General features: G+C 43.2%; 1 protein-coding gene across 3 annotated transcripts in view; it reads left to right on the top strand.

The window, feature by feature from the left end:
- Positions 1 to 16,639, top strand: part of CCDC51 (coiled-coil domain containing 51) — a 28,482-nt gene extending 11,843 nt beyond the window's left edge. For all 3 annotated transcript variants that reach the window (XM_081947608.1, XM_081947607.1, XM_081947609.1), the window contains exons 3-4: positions 3,175 to 3,339; positions 15,692 to 16,639. In XM_081947608.1, the coding sequence (XP_081803734.1) occupies positions 3,175 to 3,339; positions 15,692 to 16,474 (948 nt within the window). In that variant the 3' untranslated portion in view covers positions 16,475 to 16,639. The remainder of the gene's footprint in view (positions 1 to 3,174; positions 3,340 to 15,691) is intronic.
- Positions 16,640 to 17,376: the final 737 nt, after the last annotated feature.

The following is a 17,376-nucleotide window of genomic DNA, read 5'->3' as shown; positions in this document are numbered from 1 at the left end:
GCCTTTGTGATGCAATACGTGAATTAACTCTGTAAATTTTGTCAATCCTTGCAAAAATCTCAGAAGAATCCTGGATCTTCAATAACGTGGCCAGAGCATCAGCACAAACTTTTCTTAAGTCCTCTCTAGGGTTTTCTCTGATACCCCTCAGTCTAACAGCGTACTCCATAGATCTGAATTGCATCATGATAATCTCCTTATCCATCCTCTGCATATTCCCCTCCATTTCAACAAATTTCAAATCTGTTTCCTTCGTTTTAGTTTCCAAATCCAAAGCCAGATGATCAACTTTGCTGTCCACCTTAAGAACAACTTCTGACAGACCTGTGGCTAAAGTGTGTAATTTTTTATCAAGTTGATCATGTTTTTTAATGGTATCCTGAACCATTTCTTTAACCTCCTTAATTTCTTTGCGTAAAAAAGCATTTTCTTCCCTTATAAAGTCCTTGAAATCCTGATAATTTATTGTAGCACCCGATGAGGCTTTTTGTTCCGTTGCCATAATTAATAATTCTTACAGCCGCCTCTAGCTGTCACCATTCAATTAACTTTCGTTTTCCTTAGGTATTCAGCTGTAAATTAATACTTGCAAATGTTTCTTTCTAAGTTGCTCGAAATTAAAACTTTGACATTTAAGTAGTTCAGGTTATGTAAACTGGCTTAAAGATTGTTAATAGTTAGGGTTGTTTCAGCCGTTCCGCCTTTACTGCCCCGGCTATCAGCAGGTAATTAGCTTTCGTTTTCTGTAGGTTTTCAGCTATAAATCAACGCCATTTTGAATCCTTTGTTCTAAGCCCACGCCTCTCGAACTCAGCAGTAGCGTTCTTTTTAAAGAGATTTTTTTTTCTTCCCCCAATTAAAACTTAAAATACTTGCAAAAGTCTTGCTTTCTTCTTGGGATGTTAAGATGTTAAAATGTTAAGGCTGTTCCCGGCGACTGGTTCTGCTAATTAGCAGAGGTTATCAAAAAGGCAGGAGAATACAACAACTGCGAAGGGGGGCAAACCTCGTCGGACTCCGGACTCCGGAGGGTACACGAGGGCTCAACCCAGCAGCTGAATCTCTCCCTCATAAATTCCAAGAATTTACGAGTGTCCGAGGTGTTAAAGATCGTAAAAAAACACCTCTAACTGTCTCTTGATCTGACAGGCTCAAAAAAAAGCCTGCCATCGGCACCAGGAACAACCGGAAGTCCCCAAGTGCCTGAATTTTGATCATGTTACCACCCAGATGCTGCAGTGGTTATAAGATTGAAAGCCGGTTATAAGTCACTGTCTTCAGTGCCACTGTAACGTCTGACTGTCACTAAACAAATAATTGTAAGTCACAATTGAAAGGATGAGATTGTTCTGATCTAGGCTTCCCCAGCAGCACAAAGCCAAGTCCTCGTCCTGATAAATTCCTTTTATTTAATTCACAGTGATTTCCTCTCCAGCAAAGTCTTTCCTCTCCCACAACCTTTCAAGATAGTTCACAATTACCGACCTTCATCAGGCTTGGAGAGTGGCCACCCCGATATCTTTCAGACGCCGCAATATTTGGCAAGAATGCAGGAATGAACTAATTGTCTCCTGCAAACTCCCCTCCCCTTTCACTCCTATTTTATTTCCTCTGGGAGGGCCCATTCACTGTCTACCTATGGCTTTGCTCCCAAGTCAACCCATGTTCCTTAGCTGTTCCCTTCGTCTGATAACTCTGCACAGGTGCACACTAGGAACAGGCTCCAGCTGTTTGTCTGCCTCATTGATGTCTGACTCTGAAGGCCACTGAGAACTGGCATACGGCCCTGGCCCCCTCTCTGCCTCCGACACACAGCCCTCATCAGAGCCTTCCCCAGACTCCAGGACTGGCCCATGTTCCTCCCCAACTTCCTCACTGTCCGAATCTGCTGCCAGCTCTGCTGGCCGCTGGCGGGCCACAGCAGAGATAAAACAGTTGATCCAAAGGAACAATCCTCACAGTAGAATGAAAGGCTGTTAGAATGGTAACAACCAACCTTCCCCTTGCATAGTGAATGACATAATGAATGACGTGTGACTGCAGTTGAGCCCAACATATCTGTTGTTAAGCAAGACAGTTAAGTCAGTTTTGTCCCATTGGATGGCTTCTCTTGTCACAGTTGTTAAGTGAATCACTGCAGTTGTTTAAGTTAGTAGCATGGTTATGAACCTGGCTTCCCCATTGACTTTGCTTGTCAGAAGGTTGCAAGAGGGGATCACGTGACCCCGGGACACTGCAACGGTCATAAATATGAGCCACCTGCCAAGTGGGGAAAGTGGTAACGGTCACAAATGTGAAAAATGGTCATAAGTCCCTTTTTTCAGTGCCGTTGTAACTTCAAACCGTCACTAAAGAAAAGGTCAAGGACTATCTGTATTAGAATTATAACATTTCTCTGATAATCTGTGTCCCATCCTTTATGCAGCATGTCTGCTATTATTAGCATAAGCTTGTTTATCTCAATCTGGTGCCTTGTAGTTTCAATCAATGGCATTGTCGTTGCCAGAATTCACACAAGCATGGCCAAAATATGCTAGCTGAAGAAAGCTAGTATCCACCCCATTCTGGTGGATTAGGCCACGGATGTGGATGTGGGTGTCTCGAATCCAAATAGCATCGAAAAGTAAATCAGAGTCCGAGGCAAAAGATTCCTCAAAGTTCCAATTTATTAAGAGAGCCATGTTGGCACATCTGGGGAAACCCGGATCTGAAAGCTTCCTGGTTTTCCCCATCCAGTTGAAAGTTCAAGATCCTGCCCCCACACCCACCAGTCCATCACATGGTCCATCTTCCACTGTCATGGTGGCAGTTCCACTCATCCAGTTCCGGTCAGGTGCAAAGGGGCAGAGACGAAGGATGACCTTGGCTTTCTAGAAAGAATGTTGTTATGGCTACATAGCATCTAACTCCGTACAATCCCCCCTCCCATTTTCCCACAATAGAAAAGGCATAATAGAGTAATAAAAAGTGTGGCAGGCCAAAGATCCAAAGGAAAAGATGGCTACAGGCCTGCACCAGGCTGCAAACTCAACAGGATCACTAGATGGGTAGAAAGATTCAAAACAGTCTTTGTTGCCATCTGGTGGCAATCTGAATCTTTGCAGTTCAGTTGTGTGTTAGTTAGGCTATCGGATAAGTATACAGTCAACTTTCCCTTTTGCTAATGTCTTCCAGGCTGAAAAACAGTTTATGTTTGCTCGAGGAATTGTACGAGAAACCCGTGACACGTGGGAGACTCAGCAGCTGAAATTGAAAGAAATTCGGGATCGCTTAGACAGAGTTTCACGTGATGACGCTCAGTATCTGGAACTGGCAACTTTGGAGCACAAATTATTGCAGGTAAGAAGAGCCCTGGGTGTGGGAGGCATTTGAATCAGTCTGCTTTCCCTTTTCGAATTTGAGTTAATTTTGGATTTTTAAGGTAAAGGTAAAGGTTTCCCTTGCACATATGTGCTAGTCGTTTCCAATTCTAGGGGGCGGTGCTCATCTCTGTTTCAAAGCCAAAGAGCCAGCGCTGTCCGAAGACGTCTCCATGGTCATGTGGCCGGCATGACTAAACGCCAAAGGCGCATGGAACGCTGTTAACTTCCCACCAAAGGTGGTCTCTATTTTTCTACTTGAATTTGTACATGCTTTAGAACTGCTAGGTTGGCAGAAGCTGGGATAAGTAACAGGAGCTCACTCCGTTACACAGCGCTAGGGATTCAAACCATCGAGCTGCCCACCTTTCTGATCAACAAGCTCAGCATCTTAGCCACTGAGCCACCTTCTTAGCCACTGAGCCAAAAGTTATCATGATAACTTTTATTGGACTTTTATTCCCCCTCATTTTGGAACTGCTTCAAATTGACTTATGCTGAAACATAAGAATATGCAACTATGTTGACTTTACAATCTGTGGACTTCAACTCCCAAAATTCCTGAGCCAACCATGCTGGCTCAGGAACTCTGGGAGTTGAAGTCCACAGATCGTAAACTTGCCACTGTTGCCTACCTCTGTGTTAAAATGGAAAATAGGATTTCCAATTAAAAAGCTGTCATAGTTTCACTGACTGGTTATGGAAGCGTTTCTTCTAATTAAGAAGGGAGCTTAGCCAAATCCTATACCCCGCCAGAGCCTTTGTTGAAAGAAATGAAGCGTTCAATTAATCAGCAAAAATGCTAACAATAGGCTGACCTTTTATATACAGAGAGCATTTTCAACCAGCTACCAATCACATTTGGATAATTGGATTTGCTAAATTTATTCTGGGGAGAGAGAGATTTCTCTTTATTGATTATTTTGAATAATTGTGCTTTCCTTTCGGTTTGGTGTTTCTGAAGGCAGCTTAGGAAAGGTTAGATTTGTTGAGGTATGTGAGCTGGGGCACATCAGAGATGATATTCTGCTGATTCGGGCGAACTGGTAGTGGCGGTGGCAGAAGGCTCTGCCCACCTGCCCAGGCGTCATCACGGTGTCAGGGTTCCAAATAGCATCCAAAAGTAAATCAGAGTCCAAAGCAAAGTATTGCTCAAAGTTCCAATTTATTAAGAGAGCCATGTTGGTACATCTGGGAAAACCTGAATCTGAAAGCTTCCTGGTTTTCCCCACTCAGTTGAAAGTTCAAGATCTTGCCCCCACACCCACCACTCCATCACATGGTCCAATCTCCCACTGCCATGCTGGCAGTTCCTCCCATCCCTGACACACGGATGCTCTGCGCATATGCAGAAGGGCTGCGCGCGCACTCCCATTTCCAAACCGGTAGCAAAAATTAGAGCATTTCATGCCTGGCGCACAGGGTACACAGCTTTCCATGGTTTCTTTCCCATAATACAAAATATAGTCTTAAGAGTAGAAAGTGGTACTGGGCAGAGAACATGCAATCCTAAAACTTAATTTATCAAGGCACTTAGTTTACAAGTTGTTCTTGATATATAACTGGTCACTTAGCATTGGGGCTAGTTATGACCCAAATTTAAAGTTACGCTAGTTGTGCCCCTCCCCTCCCAAAAAATAATCTTGTGACTAAACTGAGTGCTCGGGTTGTCAGCTAAACCATGTCCATAGCAAACCATTAATTCACGTAATGACTGTAGCGTTTACTTAACAACCCCGATGCCTGTTTTACAACAGCCGCATTTGCTTAATGAGCCCAGCAAAAAAACTTTGTAAAATTGGGTGAAAAGGAGTCAGTCACCTGACCAATTGGTTTTACGACCATCATGACTTACAACTGTGAAGTGCAGGCTCTATTGCGGTTGTAAGTCAAGGACTACCTGTATAAAGATCCTTTGGTGACAGCTTCAAGCTAATCGTGGTTGAAACATGTAAGTGGAGTCAGACCCAATATTGTTGCCAAGAGAAATTCATGGATGGTTCTACAAAGTAACTAATAATTAAAGGAGATTTTAGCCAGGTAGGTGGCAGCATTTGATTTTGGTTGATCTTGAAAAGCTAAACAGGACTGAACCTCATTTCTATTTCTTGCCTTCCCTGGGATATGAAGCAGTGAGTGTTTGCGTGACTTGCTTAGAGGAGCTGGGCGGGCGTTTCTCTTTTCTCACGTGGCTTCCAAAATATAGGTGAAATGTAAGCTCCGGAAAACATCCTGGTGCTTGTAAGTGCAAGCTTCCCTTCTGATTATCTAAGGCAGCGTTTCCCAACTTTTGGCAACTTGAAGATATGTGGATTTCAATTCTCAGAATTCCTCAATGGCTGAAGGAGGAATTCTTGGACTTGAAGTCCACGCGTCTTAAAGTTTGAGAAACACTGAGTCATGCTTTAGATCGGGCAGGCTGAGTGGGAGGTTGTTGTCCATGTAATATGCAACGCAATAGCATTGTTCCATCCTTCCAAGGTGGGTAAAATGAGGATCCAGAGTGTTGGGGGCAATTATGCTGACTCTGTAAACTGCTTAGAGAGGGCTGTAAAAGTACTGTGAAACGGTATATGAGTTGAAATGCTATTGCTATTGTGCAAAACTCTTGTCCCTGTTCTTAAAGCAGAGAACATAATTACTCAGCCTTCCCTACAGCAGCATTTAACATAGCAATAGCACTTAGACCAGTGTTTCTCAAACTTGGCGACTTTAAGTCCTGTGGACTTCAACTCCCAGAATCCCCCAGCCAGCATAGCTGGCTGGGGAATTCTGGGAGTTGAAGTCCACAGGACTTAAAGTCGCCAAGTTTGAGAAACACTGACTTAGACTTATATACTGCTTCACAGTGCTTTTACAGCCCTCTCTAAGCAGTTTACAGAGTCAGCTTATTTTCCCCAACAATCTGGATCCTCATTTTACCAACCTTGGAAGGATGGAAGGCTGAGACAACCTTTAGCCAGTCAGGATCAAACTGTGACAGTGAGCAGTGAGTTAGCCTGCCATACTGCATTCTAACCACTGCACCATCACAGCTCTTACTGTCATCTACAGTCCACAAACACCTCTGTTTGTTCTAGTAGGTTGTTTGTTTTGTTTTAATTGAGAATTAGGAGTTGAGAAATTTTAAGAGATGTATTAAGCCTTACAGAGACAACATGTTACCCCTTGAACTCTTTCTTCCATATCAGCTCCTGGACACACATAAACCCTCTCAGTGACATGATTGCATTTCAAATACTTGGCAACTGGCTCGCATTTAAAACTGGTTGCAGCAATGTGTGGTCATGTGACTCCGATTTGCAGTGGTTTTTGCTGGCTTCCAGGAAAAAGCACCCATGTGGGAGGCTAGATTCACTTAACAATCATGTAGTTTGCTTAATGACAGCAGTGATTTGCTTTTACGGCTGTAGTAAAAATGGTTATAAAATCAAGTCCAGTCACCTCTCAGGAGGTAGATTGATAAGTCAACAATGATCTGGCTGTCTTTTTAAAACTAAGCATTATGTCCAGAACTTTTCACTGCATTCAGGGAAAACTAATTTTAATTAGAATTGTCTATTTAATACAATACAATACAATAGCGGAGTTGGAAGGGACCTTGGATGTCGTCTAGTCCAACCCCCTGCCTAGGCAGGAAACCCTATATGGTTTCAGACAAATAGCTATCCAACATCTTCTTAAAGACTTCCAGTGTTGGGGCATTCACAACTTCTGGAGGCAACTTCTGTTCCACTGGTTTATTGTTCTAACTGTCAGAAAGTTTCTCCTCAGTTCTAAGTTGCTTCTCTCCTTGATTAGTTTCCACCCATTGCTTCTTGTTCTACCCTCAGGTGCCTTGGAAAATAGTTTGATGAGTTCCCCATTTATTCCCTCATCCAAATAATTGATGAAGATGTTGAAGAGTACTGGGCCTAAAACAGAGCCTTGGGGTACGCCAGTGCATACTTCCCTCCATGTAGATGCAGTTCCATTGAGGACTACACGTTGAGTGTGGTTGGCCAGCCGGTTATGAATCCATCTGGTGGTGATGCTGTCTAACCCACATTCTTCTACTTTATCTAGTAGTAGGCTATGGTCTACCTTATCAAATGCCTTACTGAAGTCCAAGTAAACTATATCGACGGCATTCCTCTGGTCCACTAATTTTGTCACTTTGTCAAAGAATGCAATAAGATTAGTCTGGCATGATCTGTTTTTGACAAACCCATGTTGGCTTTTGGCTATTACTTTGTTTACTTCTAGGTGTTCGCTAATTCGTTGCTTGATTATCTTTTCCAGAATCTTTCCTGGTATTGAGGTCAGGCTGATAGATCTGTAGTTTCCTGGATCTATTTTTTTTCCTTTTTTGAAGATGGGAACCACATCAGCTCTTTTCCAGTCCTCTGGTAGTTCCCCGGTGCTCCAGGATCTCTGAAAGATATAGTTCAGTGGTTCTGAGATCTCGTCTGCCAGTTCCTTCAGAACCCTGGAGTGTAATCCATCCGGTCCTGGTGAATTGAAGTCGTCTAGGGTAGATAGGTGCTCACTTACCATTTTCTTCCCTATTTCAATTTGTGTTCCTAATCTGATTTTTGTGGCGCTGTTTTTGATAGGTTGGACTGTTTTATCACTTTGTGTAAAGACAGATGCAAAACATGAGTTAAATAGTTCTGCTTTCTCCCTTGTCACCTTCTTGCCACTTTCTCCCCGCAATGGACCAATTTTTTCCTTAACTTTTTTCTTGTTTTTAACATGTTGGAAGAAGCTTTTTTTTGTTATTTTTTTCTTTTGTGGCAAGCCTTTCTTCATTGTAAGTTTTAGCTTTCCTCACCTCATCTTTACAGGCTCAGGCTATTTACTGTCCCTCTCTTTCCACTTTTTATACTTATCTTTTTTCAATTCTTTCAATTTGTCAGGGAGTTCTTTATGCAGCCATGCTGGTTTCTTTTGGGAGCTGTTATTTTTCTTCTTCATTGGTATTGTGCTAGACAGGGCTTTTGTGATCTCATTTTTCAAATTTCTAAAGCTGTGGTGATGCAGTGGTTAGAATGCAGTATTGCAGGCTAATTCTATTGACTGCCAGCAATTCGATGCTGACCGGCTCAAGGTTGACTCAGCCTTCCATCTTTCAGAGGTCGGTCAAATGAGGACCCAGATTGTTTGGGGGCTATAGGCTGACTCTGTAAACCGCTTAGAGAGGGCTGGAAAGAACTATGAAGCGGTATATCACTCTAAATGCTATTGCTATTGCTATTCCCACCCAGCTTTCAACAAGTAAAGTCAACGGGGAAAGAAGGATTTGCTTAACAATCATGATTCACTTAGCAACTGCAGTGATTCACTTAATATGCATGGAAAAATAAGTTATAAAATTATATAAGTCTAAGTGCTGCTGCTATTTTTTCTTGATGATCAGAGATTTTACATTTTAAAATACTTCAAGAATTCTTTAATGGGTTTCATCAAAATCCAGTTTATCAATTTGTTCTTGCATTCCATCACTCGTCACTTCTGCTTCACTTAATCCTTCAGATTCTTTTCCCAAGAAAACCATCCCAAGCACAGATATCTTTCCAAAACAGAAATTCCAGGAAACTTCCCTGCAGTCCTTCCCTTTTCAGCAAACCTTTTGTCGACTAGCAATCCGGCTGTTTCCCTGGCTGCTCTCTTCCTTCTAATTATTTATAACTAGTTAATAACCTGGCGTTGCTCCTATTTATTTATAAGAGGAAAATGTCCGGACCAAAACGTTGGATTTTCCCCCTTACCAAAGGGAGCCCTCTTGTGGAATACTGTGAAGCCGTTACCACGGCAATTCCACTACGCTGCACAGTAGAAGCCATTTAAAGGCACAACAGGCAGTATCTTAACAGAACACACACCCCAAGGGTATGTTTTCCCCCCAAAACAAAATTTTTCCCGAGAGGGTAAGTCATCTGTGTACCAAGTTTGGTTGAAATTGCTCGAGGTGTTCCAGAGTTATGTTGGAATATAACACACACACATACACACATACGTTTTTATATATATAGCAGAATATATTTTAGCAGCAATTTCTTTTTCTTTTGGCCATGGTTCCCATGCCTTGCTGTTTGCCAACTTGCCAATCCATCTAGAACACAGCTTTCCTTCGGGAAGAGCTTTTAAGAAGGTCTGACATTCCTTCTATTCCCAAAATATGCACGTGTCACTTTGTGGATACAGAAATAAATGGGTGGAAGGAAAAAGAGTCAAAACAAAATATTTCATCCATTTTTGCCCTTCAGTGCAGAGTAAAAGAATGCATCTCTCTTAGCTCTCTTTTGCTACTATTATGTACATAGAAGTTCAGAGTTACCTGCTTTTTACATCATTCTTGATGGACAGCTAGGACAGGTCAGGGTACACAACAGAGAAAATGTACTCATTCATGCATCTCTTAGAAAGCGACTCTGGGTTGTGTTTCTTGATACTTCTCGGGAAGAATATTGACTAGCTTGACAGGCTGGAATCCAGGTAGTCCTTGACTTATGACCACCATTGAACCCAATATTTCTGTTGCTAAGCAAGACAGTTGTTAACAGTTGAATTTTCCCCCACAGTACGGTCTTTCTTGCCACAGCAGCTTTTGTGAATTACTGCAGTTGTTAAATTAGTCACACGGTTGTAAATTTGACTTCCCCGTTGACTTTACTTGCCAGAAGGTTACAAAAGGTGATCGCATGACCCTGGGACACTGCAACCGTCATAAATATGAGCCAGTTTGATCATGTGACCATGGGGATGCTGCAGTAGTCATAAGTGTGAAAAATGGTCATGAGTCACTTTTTTTCACAGCCGTTGTAATTTTGAATGGTCACTAAAGAAATCGTTGTAAGTTGAGGAATACCTGTAATGTTATTTCTTGGAATTCCATTCAGACAAGCAGGATTCCTACCTAGTCTGGGATCCTCTCCCATGCAGCAGCTGGGCAGATGTTCCTAGGAAGCCCAGGATCAAACTATCCAGGGCTCCTCTATTTCTCCAGCTGTATTGCTAAGTGAATTCCCTTCTCCAGCTGCAATGCTAAGCATGCTTGCTGGAAATAAATTGAGTGCTGTGTTGGGACACGGCGAGATTTAAGTTCTACTCAAACATGTTGTTAGTTGCGAAGTCATGTCTGATCCATCGCGACCACATGGACAACGTTCCTCCAGGCCTTCCTGTCCTCTACCATCCTCTGGAGTCCATTTAAGCTCGGTGGCTTTGGTGACTCCATCCAGCCACCTCATTCGTCCCCTTCTTCTCTTGCCCTCAATCGTTCCCAGCATTAGGCTCTTCTCCAGGGAGTCCTTCCTTCTCGTTAGGTGGCCAAAATACTTGAGTTTTATCTTCAGGATCTGGCCTTCTAAAGAGCAGTCAGGGTTGGTCTCCTCTAGGACTGACTGCTTTGATCGCCTTGCAGTCCAAGAGACTCGCAGGAGTCTTCTTCAGCACCATACCAAGGGTAAATACCAACTTGCATGAACCTCTCCCAGCTCTCTATTTGGAGTCCTCAAAACAATTCCCTGAACCCCATGTTCCAAAAGTAGAATAGCACAAAGATGCAAACTTAATTTGACATAGTTGAAAAGGTGCTATGTGCAATTTGTATGATTATTTCCCACCAATTTAAGATTCTACCCCTTTTGTCACCTTGCATAATTGCAATTTGGCAATGAACCAATGAGCTTGGAAGAGCTGGACCGAAGGCTCGGAGGGAACAGACTGTTTCCTAAATGAATATGTCTATTCGTTCTGGCTACAACCCCTCACACCTTTGAGTATCAAATCCAGTTTCTTCTCTTCAGCTTCTTTCTCCTCATAGACTTCCTTGAAATGAGCTCCGCTATTGGGTACCCTGTCGTGGCTGAGATGGTGCCACACATCATGAACGTGACCTATTGCATGGTCAGAGCCTCTGATCTGCCCACTGCCCATCGGACGACAGGATTCAATTGTGCGACTTCAACAAACAGCCTGGGAAAGTTGGGTCCCGACAATCCAATTGTAAACGGGAGCCTTTGCGCTCACCAAATTTCAGCCTCTTTGTTCTGCTCTTAGCATTCATTGCTGAAGCTGTTTCCACCTTCCCTTTGCTTCCCTCCAAAATATGCTTCATGATGCATTAAAAAAAACCACAGGGCTATGTCCTGCTCCCGTGGGAGAGGCTGCTCATGAGAAACGAGTAAAGGGGATTTGCTCCTATCTTCTAGTTGACATGGCTCTCTAGCCAAGCAGAGGGAGATGCTTCCCAGCATCCCAGATGTCTTTGCCCAAGCATTCTCTTCCAAAGGGAAAACAGGACAAGACAACCATCATATAAAGCAGAAGAATCACACTGCTCTTTCCCGAAGCAAATGCTGCCATCCTAGATTACACACAACATTTAAAAAAACCACACACAACTGCATGGAATCTAAAACCTGGTTTATATTTTTGGTTACACATTTCTGTAACCAAGAAAGAAAACTTAGAGTAGAACGATGCATGTAAGGCTCTTTTTAGAAAGGAGAGGGGAAGAAGAAAGGAGAAAGGAGAGGAGGAAAGAAGAAGGGAGAGAAGAAGGGAGGGTGGGAGGGAAAAAAAGATGGAAATAGAAGTAGGGTTGTTCTAAAACAAGATGGAGGTATGGGGTGGCAGGAAAACAACCCCGATTATATTTTTAAATGAATTGTGATAAAAGTTAAAAGATAACACATACATATTAACAGGACATATTGCGAATGTATATTTGTGAATGTATATATATGAGAAATAAAAATAAAACTTTTTAGAAAAAAAAGGCTCTGTTTTTAGTGGCAACTACTGACATGAGTAAGATGAGAAAAATTAGTCATTGCTGGGACAAGGCCAAGCACAGCCTTATTCCTGACCTCGGTCCTTTGCTCTTGGGCTTCTGTTATACCAGGGGTGTCCAAACTTGGCAACTTTAAGACTTGTGGACTTCAACTCCCAGAATTCCCCAGCCAGCTCTGCTGGCTGGGGAATTCTGGGAGTTGAAGTCCACAAGTCTTAAAGTTGCCAAGTTTGGACACCCCTGTGTTACACTGTAGATTTAATCTGATGTGTTTGTGGACTTCCAGGTTTCCTGTTATTTGCTAGTAATGTTATAATTTTTATAAACGACTTCTTTTAAAGACTGTAAGCAAAAGCTGATTAATCTACGTCCTAAAGTCCATCTTCAGAATCCAATGCCACAAACAAAGACTTCGCTGGTACTCCAGTGAGGCATTTGCCATAAATAATCAAGTCTCTGCAAAACTCACCTTAATGCAGGGATGTTCAACTTTGGCAACTTTAAAACCTATGGACTTCAGCTCCCAGAATTCCCCAGCCAACATGAAGTCTACAAGACGTAAAGTTGCCAAGGGTAGACACCCCTGCTTGAGAGGATGAAAGCTGCATTAAGTTCAGGAGGCATATTCAGGGAAGTTCAGGGAAGCTTAAAATATTGCAGGCTGAAAGGAAATGAGATTTTATCCTGTTTCAGGGGCAGGAATGAGGTGGGGGGTGGTCATGTGATCACCTTTTGCAACTTTCTGATTACCAAAATCAATGGGAAAACCAGATTCGCTTAACAACCATGTTACTAACTGAACAATTGCAGTGGTTCACTTAACAACGGTGGCAAGAAAGCTCGTAAAATGCGGGAAAACTCAGATAACTGCTGTCTTGCTTAGCAACAGAAATCTTGGACTCAATTGTGGTCGTAAGTCAAGGGTTGTCTGCGTATATCTTTGTAAATCCGGACCTGATGTGTTTTGCAAGTTCTGTTTGTACTATGACTTCCTGGCCTATGTGTAATTGTTTCACAAGGACAATGGGATGAACTGGGGTTCTCATTTTTTAAAAAATCATAATCTACAGTTTGACATATTCAACACAATCTAAAAGCCTGTCTATAATCAATGAACTGCCTTCTTCGGGGTATTCTTGGTCTATCCCAATTACCCAGCATCCCTCAGCAATAATGTCTCTGTTCCTCACCTTTTACTAGCTTGAACATCTGGCCTCTCCCTTTCCATGAAGGCCTCTAATCTGCATTTGATTAATTACCGGGAGGTAAATCCCATTAGAGTTTTTGAAATTTACTTTCGAACAAATCATGCAGAGGAGCAGATTGTGCTCATCCCTGTTAATCAGACAGGCAAGTCTTGGTGAAACGGCAGCGAGAGATTTTTGACTAGGAGAATTCTGAGGTTCTAGGGTTGCAGTTGGACCCCTAAACTCTTTGATCAACATTTTTTTTAAAAAAAGAATTTTATTGGTTTTTACAAATATTTATAGGAAAGGGGTAGGTAGGTATGCAAAATTTTGACAGCTACATCGTGCAAAAGGTAGAAATCCCCCCAAATCTCACAACTTTTACAGAAAAAAAAAGTAAAGATCAAAAATTAAAAGATAAACATTAGTAGCTTTTTGTTTTACATTATATCAACAATATATTCAATCATCTTATATGTCACTTCCAACAATTACATTCTAACAACAATTGCAATAATATTTCAAACTTATTTTTGTGACCTGAGTGTTCTCGATGTTGCTTCCTCCCCCCTGCACTCTGGCAGAGCCACGGCCCCTCCCTCCTTCATATCTTGTGTACTGTCCCCTGTTCATACCCTTTGATCAACGTTGAGTCTTCTGAAAAGTTCATTGGTACCCTTGTTAAAAGCCCTGAAATGGGCTTTGCCCATTTTAAATGGGTTTTACCTGGTTTAAACACATTCCTCAGCTGGACGTGGCATCCTCCTTGATCTGTGCCGCACCCTCACATATCCTCCCTGACCCACATTGCATTCCTTATGCACCCCCCACACACACCCTCCCTACACCACCCTGCGTCTCTCTCACACTTCATACCAGTGGTGGGTTTCAAAATTTTTTAGAACCTCTTCTGTAGGTGTGGCCTGCTTTGTGGGAGTGGCTTGCCAGCCATGTGACCGAGTGGGAGTGACTTGCCAGCCATGTGACCGGGTGGGCATGGCCAACTTGTAAAATGTGGTGAAACTCATTTAACAACGCTCTTGCTTAGCAACCAAAATGATGGCTCAGAAATTCTGGCATTTGAAGCATGCAAGTCTTAAAGCTGTCAAGTTACAAGACCCTTGCACCCCTAACCCTTTAGAAAAAAAAACCCAGGGGTATTCAAACTTGACAGCTTTAAGACTTCAAATCCCAGAATTATTCCTCTTGCTCTTCATCTTGATGATGTGCGGACGGGCGGGGGGAAGGAGCTGGAACCGGTTCTAAACGGCACTGTAGATTTGTGGAACCTCTTCTATAGAAGAGGTTAGAACTGGCAGGAGCCCACCCCTGCTTCATGCCCTAATTATGCCTTTTGCACATTCCCTTGCACACTCCCTGACCCGTGACATGTGCCTCTCCCGTACCCCCTTGCAATTTCATGCCCCCTGCCTGACCACACTGCAGCTTACACATCTTCCCCAGCCCATTTGCACCCCGCTTTTACTCTCCCAAAACAGTACCATGCCTCTCTTGTCCTCTCATCCCCTCTGACCTTCACCATTTATTTATTTATTTTTATACTTTTTAAATCACATTTTTCAACCACTCGTCTCCCTCACAGAGGATCTCTTCCATTCTTGCACCCCCTTGCACCATCTCTGCTTCCCGATTTGCCTCTTGCACACCATTTGCTCACCCTCTCCACACTTCTCACCCCCTCCCTCACGTCCTTACCTTCCCTGATTCATGCTGCACCATCATGTAACCTACCCAACCATGCTACGCCTTCTCTAAAACTCCTGGCAACTTTTGCACCGTTCCTGACCTGCACCACAATCCTGCTAAATTACCTTCCCTGATTCGTTTCACACACCTGGGAACTCTCCCTGACCCTCGCTGCCCCCTGTGCGCTTTCCCTGACAACTGCATCGCTTAGCGACATACATTCCAGACTGAGTTGCCGTTGCAATTTGAGGACTATCTGTAAAACCACAGTATTACTTTAAAGTTTTAAGCCAAGATTGTATGCTGATGGACCCCTGACAGCAAATCTGCAGGCAGATCAGCATGTCTTGTAGATTAAACAAAAAAAAAGTCCCCAAATGGTCCCACTTGTGTGTTTCTCAAAAGCTTGACCTGCAGAAACCAGCGAGTGAGATATTTCATTCCCACCTCCAAATATCAAATACTTGATATTAAATACTTTAGCAAATACTTGAAACAAGCACGTGAGCAGGGAGTGGTAAAACGGGGCCAACTTCATTCCGTTCTCGTCTGATGCATTGAGTTTCTTTTACTTTGCTTCTTCAGGCTTTTAACATAACTGCTGATGACTTGCGGTGAGGGATGATGGCTTTTCATAAGACCTGTTGGCTTTCTTACAGGAAGAGAAAAGGTACCGGATCAACCACCTAACAGCTGAGGAATCCGAGAGGGAAGCCTTCTCTCTCTTCTCTGCCGCCGTGCGGGAAAGTCACGAAAAAGAGCGAACGAGAGCTGAGAAGACAAAGAACTGGTCCATTATTGGCTCCGTGTTGGGGGCCGTCATTGGGGTCCTGGGCTCCACTTACATCAACCGAGTTAGGTTGCAAGAATTAAAAGCCTTAGTTTTCGAGGCCCAGAAGGGCCCTGCGAGCCTTCAGGAAGCCATCCGGGATCAAGCCACCTCCTATCACTCCCAAAAACAGGATCTCGGTGACCTCATTGCCAGTCTGAAGAACATCCTGCAACTTGCAACGGTGACAACATCGCAGGAAGGGGAAGGGGCTTCCTTGACCAAAGACAGATCGAGCACCTCACTAAAAATAGACCCTGTCTTGGTTTCTGTGAGGGAGCAGCTGGCCTACTCTAAACAAATCAGCTCGTTCCTTGGGAGCTTGCAGGAGCAGCTTAGTGATTTGGAAAAAAACTTAGGGCAGATGGTCCGTGAAGTACAGAACATTAAAGTCGTACCTCAGTCCGTACCTGAGGAAAGGGGATTGCTTAGCCTTCCCTCAGAGGCCAAAAGCCAGCCTTTAGAGGCAGAAGAAGTGGTTCTCGAATTGTGCAACACCGAAAGGAGGTTGGAAGCCCAAATGAGGAAGAACTCCATCTACAGTACAGCCTTCACCTGTACCCTGCTGGCTGTCAGCTTCCCCGTGCTCTATATAATGCTGAAGGGAAATTAGCCTGCAGTTTACTCCCTTCTCCTCAAAAGTCTTAAAAACATAATAAAAATGTGTACCTTGAACATAAATGCTTCCTCGAAGTCATTTTGCAGAAGCACCTGGTAGTTGAGGGCCCAAGTCAGGATATACCGTATTTTTCGGAGTATAAGATGCACTTTTTTCCCCCTAAAAGAGAATTTAGGTGAAAATTTGGGTGCTGCTTATACACCGAATATAGCCAAAAACGCAAGGCACAGAGGAGGCGATGGTCCGTGGCAATCCCTGCGGCCTGGAGTAACTGATTGGAGGTATTCCGGGAGACTGGTCTACCCGCCAATCAGCTGCTCATGCTGAATCAAGTTGCAATAATGTGCTGAAACTGACTTGTCCGTTCGCTATTTGCTGCAAGGACGTTTCAAGAGTTTGCAGCAGCAATCACATTCAGAAAGCACATACAAGTCACTGATTTCAGCAGGATTCAATAACTTCTCTTTATATATTATAACACATTAAGCAAATATACAATACCAAAAGCAGGTTTTGCAAGTGGTAGTTTCAGCAGAGAAGTTTCACTTTCAGTTTTAGTTTCAGATATCAGCCCAGCATGCAGCTTTAGTACAGAACAAGCCACGGCCAAGCTCCTTCTGCCTCCTTCCTTGTTGCTAACACAGCAAATACCGTTTGTTTCCAAACAGCCCTCAACTCTCTCACACACTGACAGGACGCTAGCCAGATGAATACCATGGATGTTGGTAGGCAGAGGCAGAATATTTTTTTTTCTTATTTTCCTCCCCCAAAACTAAGGTGTGTCTCATACTCAGGTGCGTCTTATACTCCAAAAAATACGGTAATGAACTTTGCTCTCCGAGTGTTTTGCAGATTCCTCTTCTATGCAGACAGACAAATGATTTGTGTTTTTTTTA

The sequence above is a fragment of the Natrix helvetica genome (assembly GCF_964273705.1).
Source record: "Natrix helvetica genome assembly, chromosome: 1".
Taxonomy (NCBI): Eukaryota; Metazoa; Chordata; class Lepidosauria; order Squamata; family Natricidae; genus Natrix; species Natrix helvetica.
This window is presented reverse-complemented; position numbering and strand designations above follow the sequence as displayed.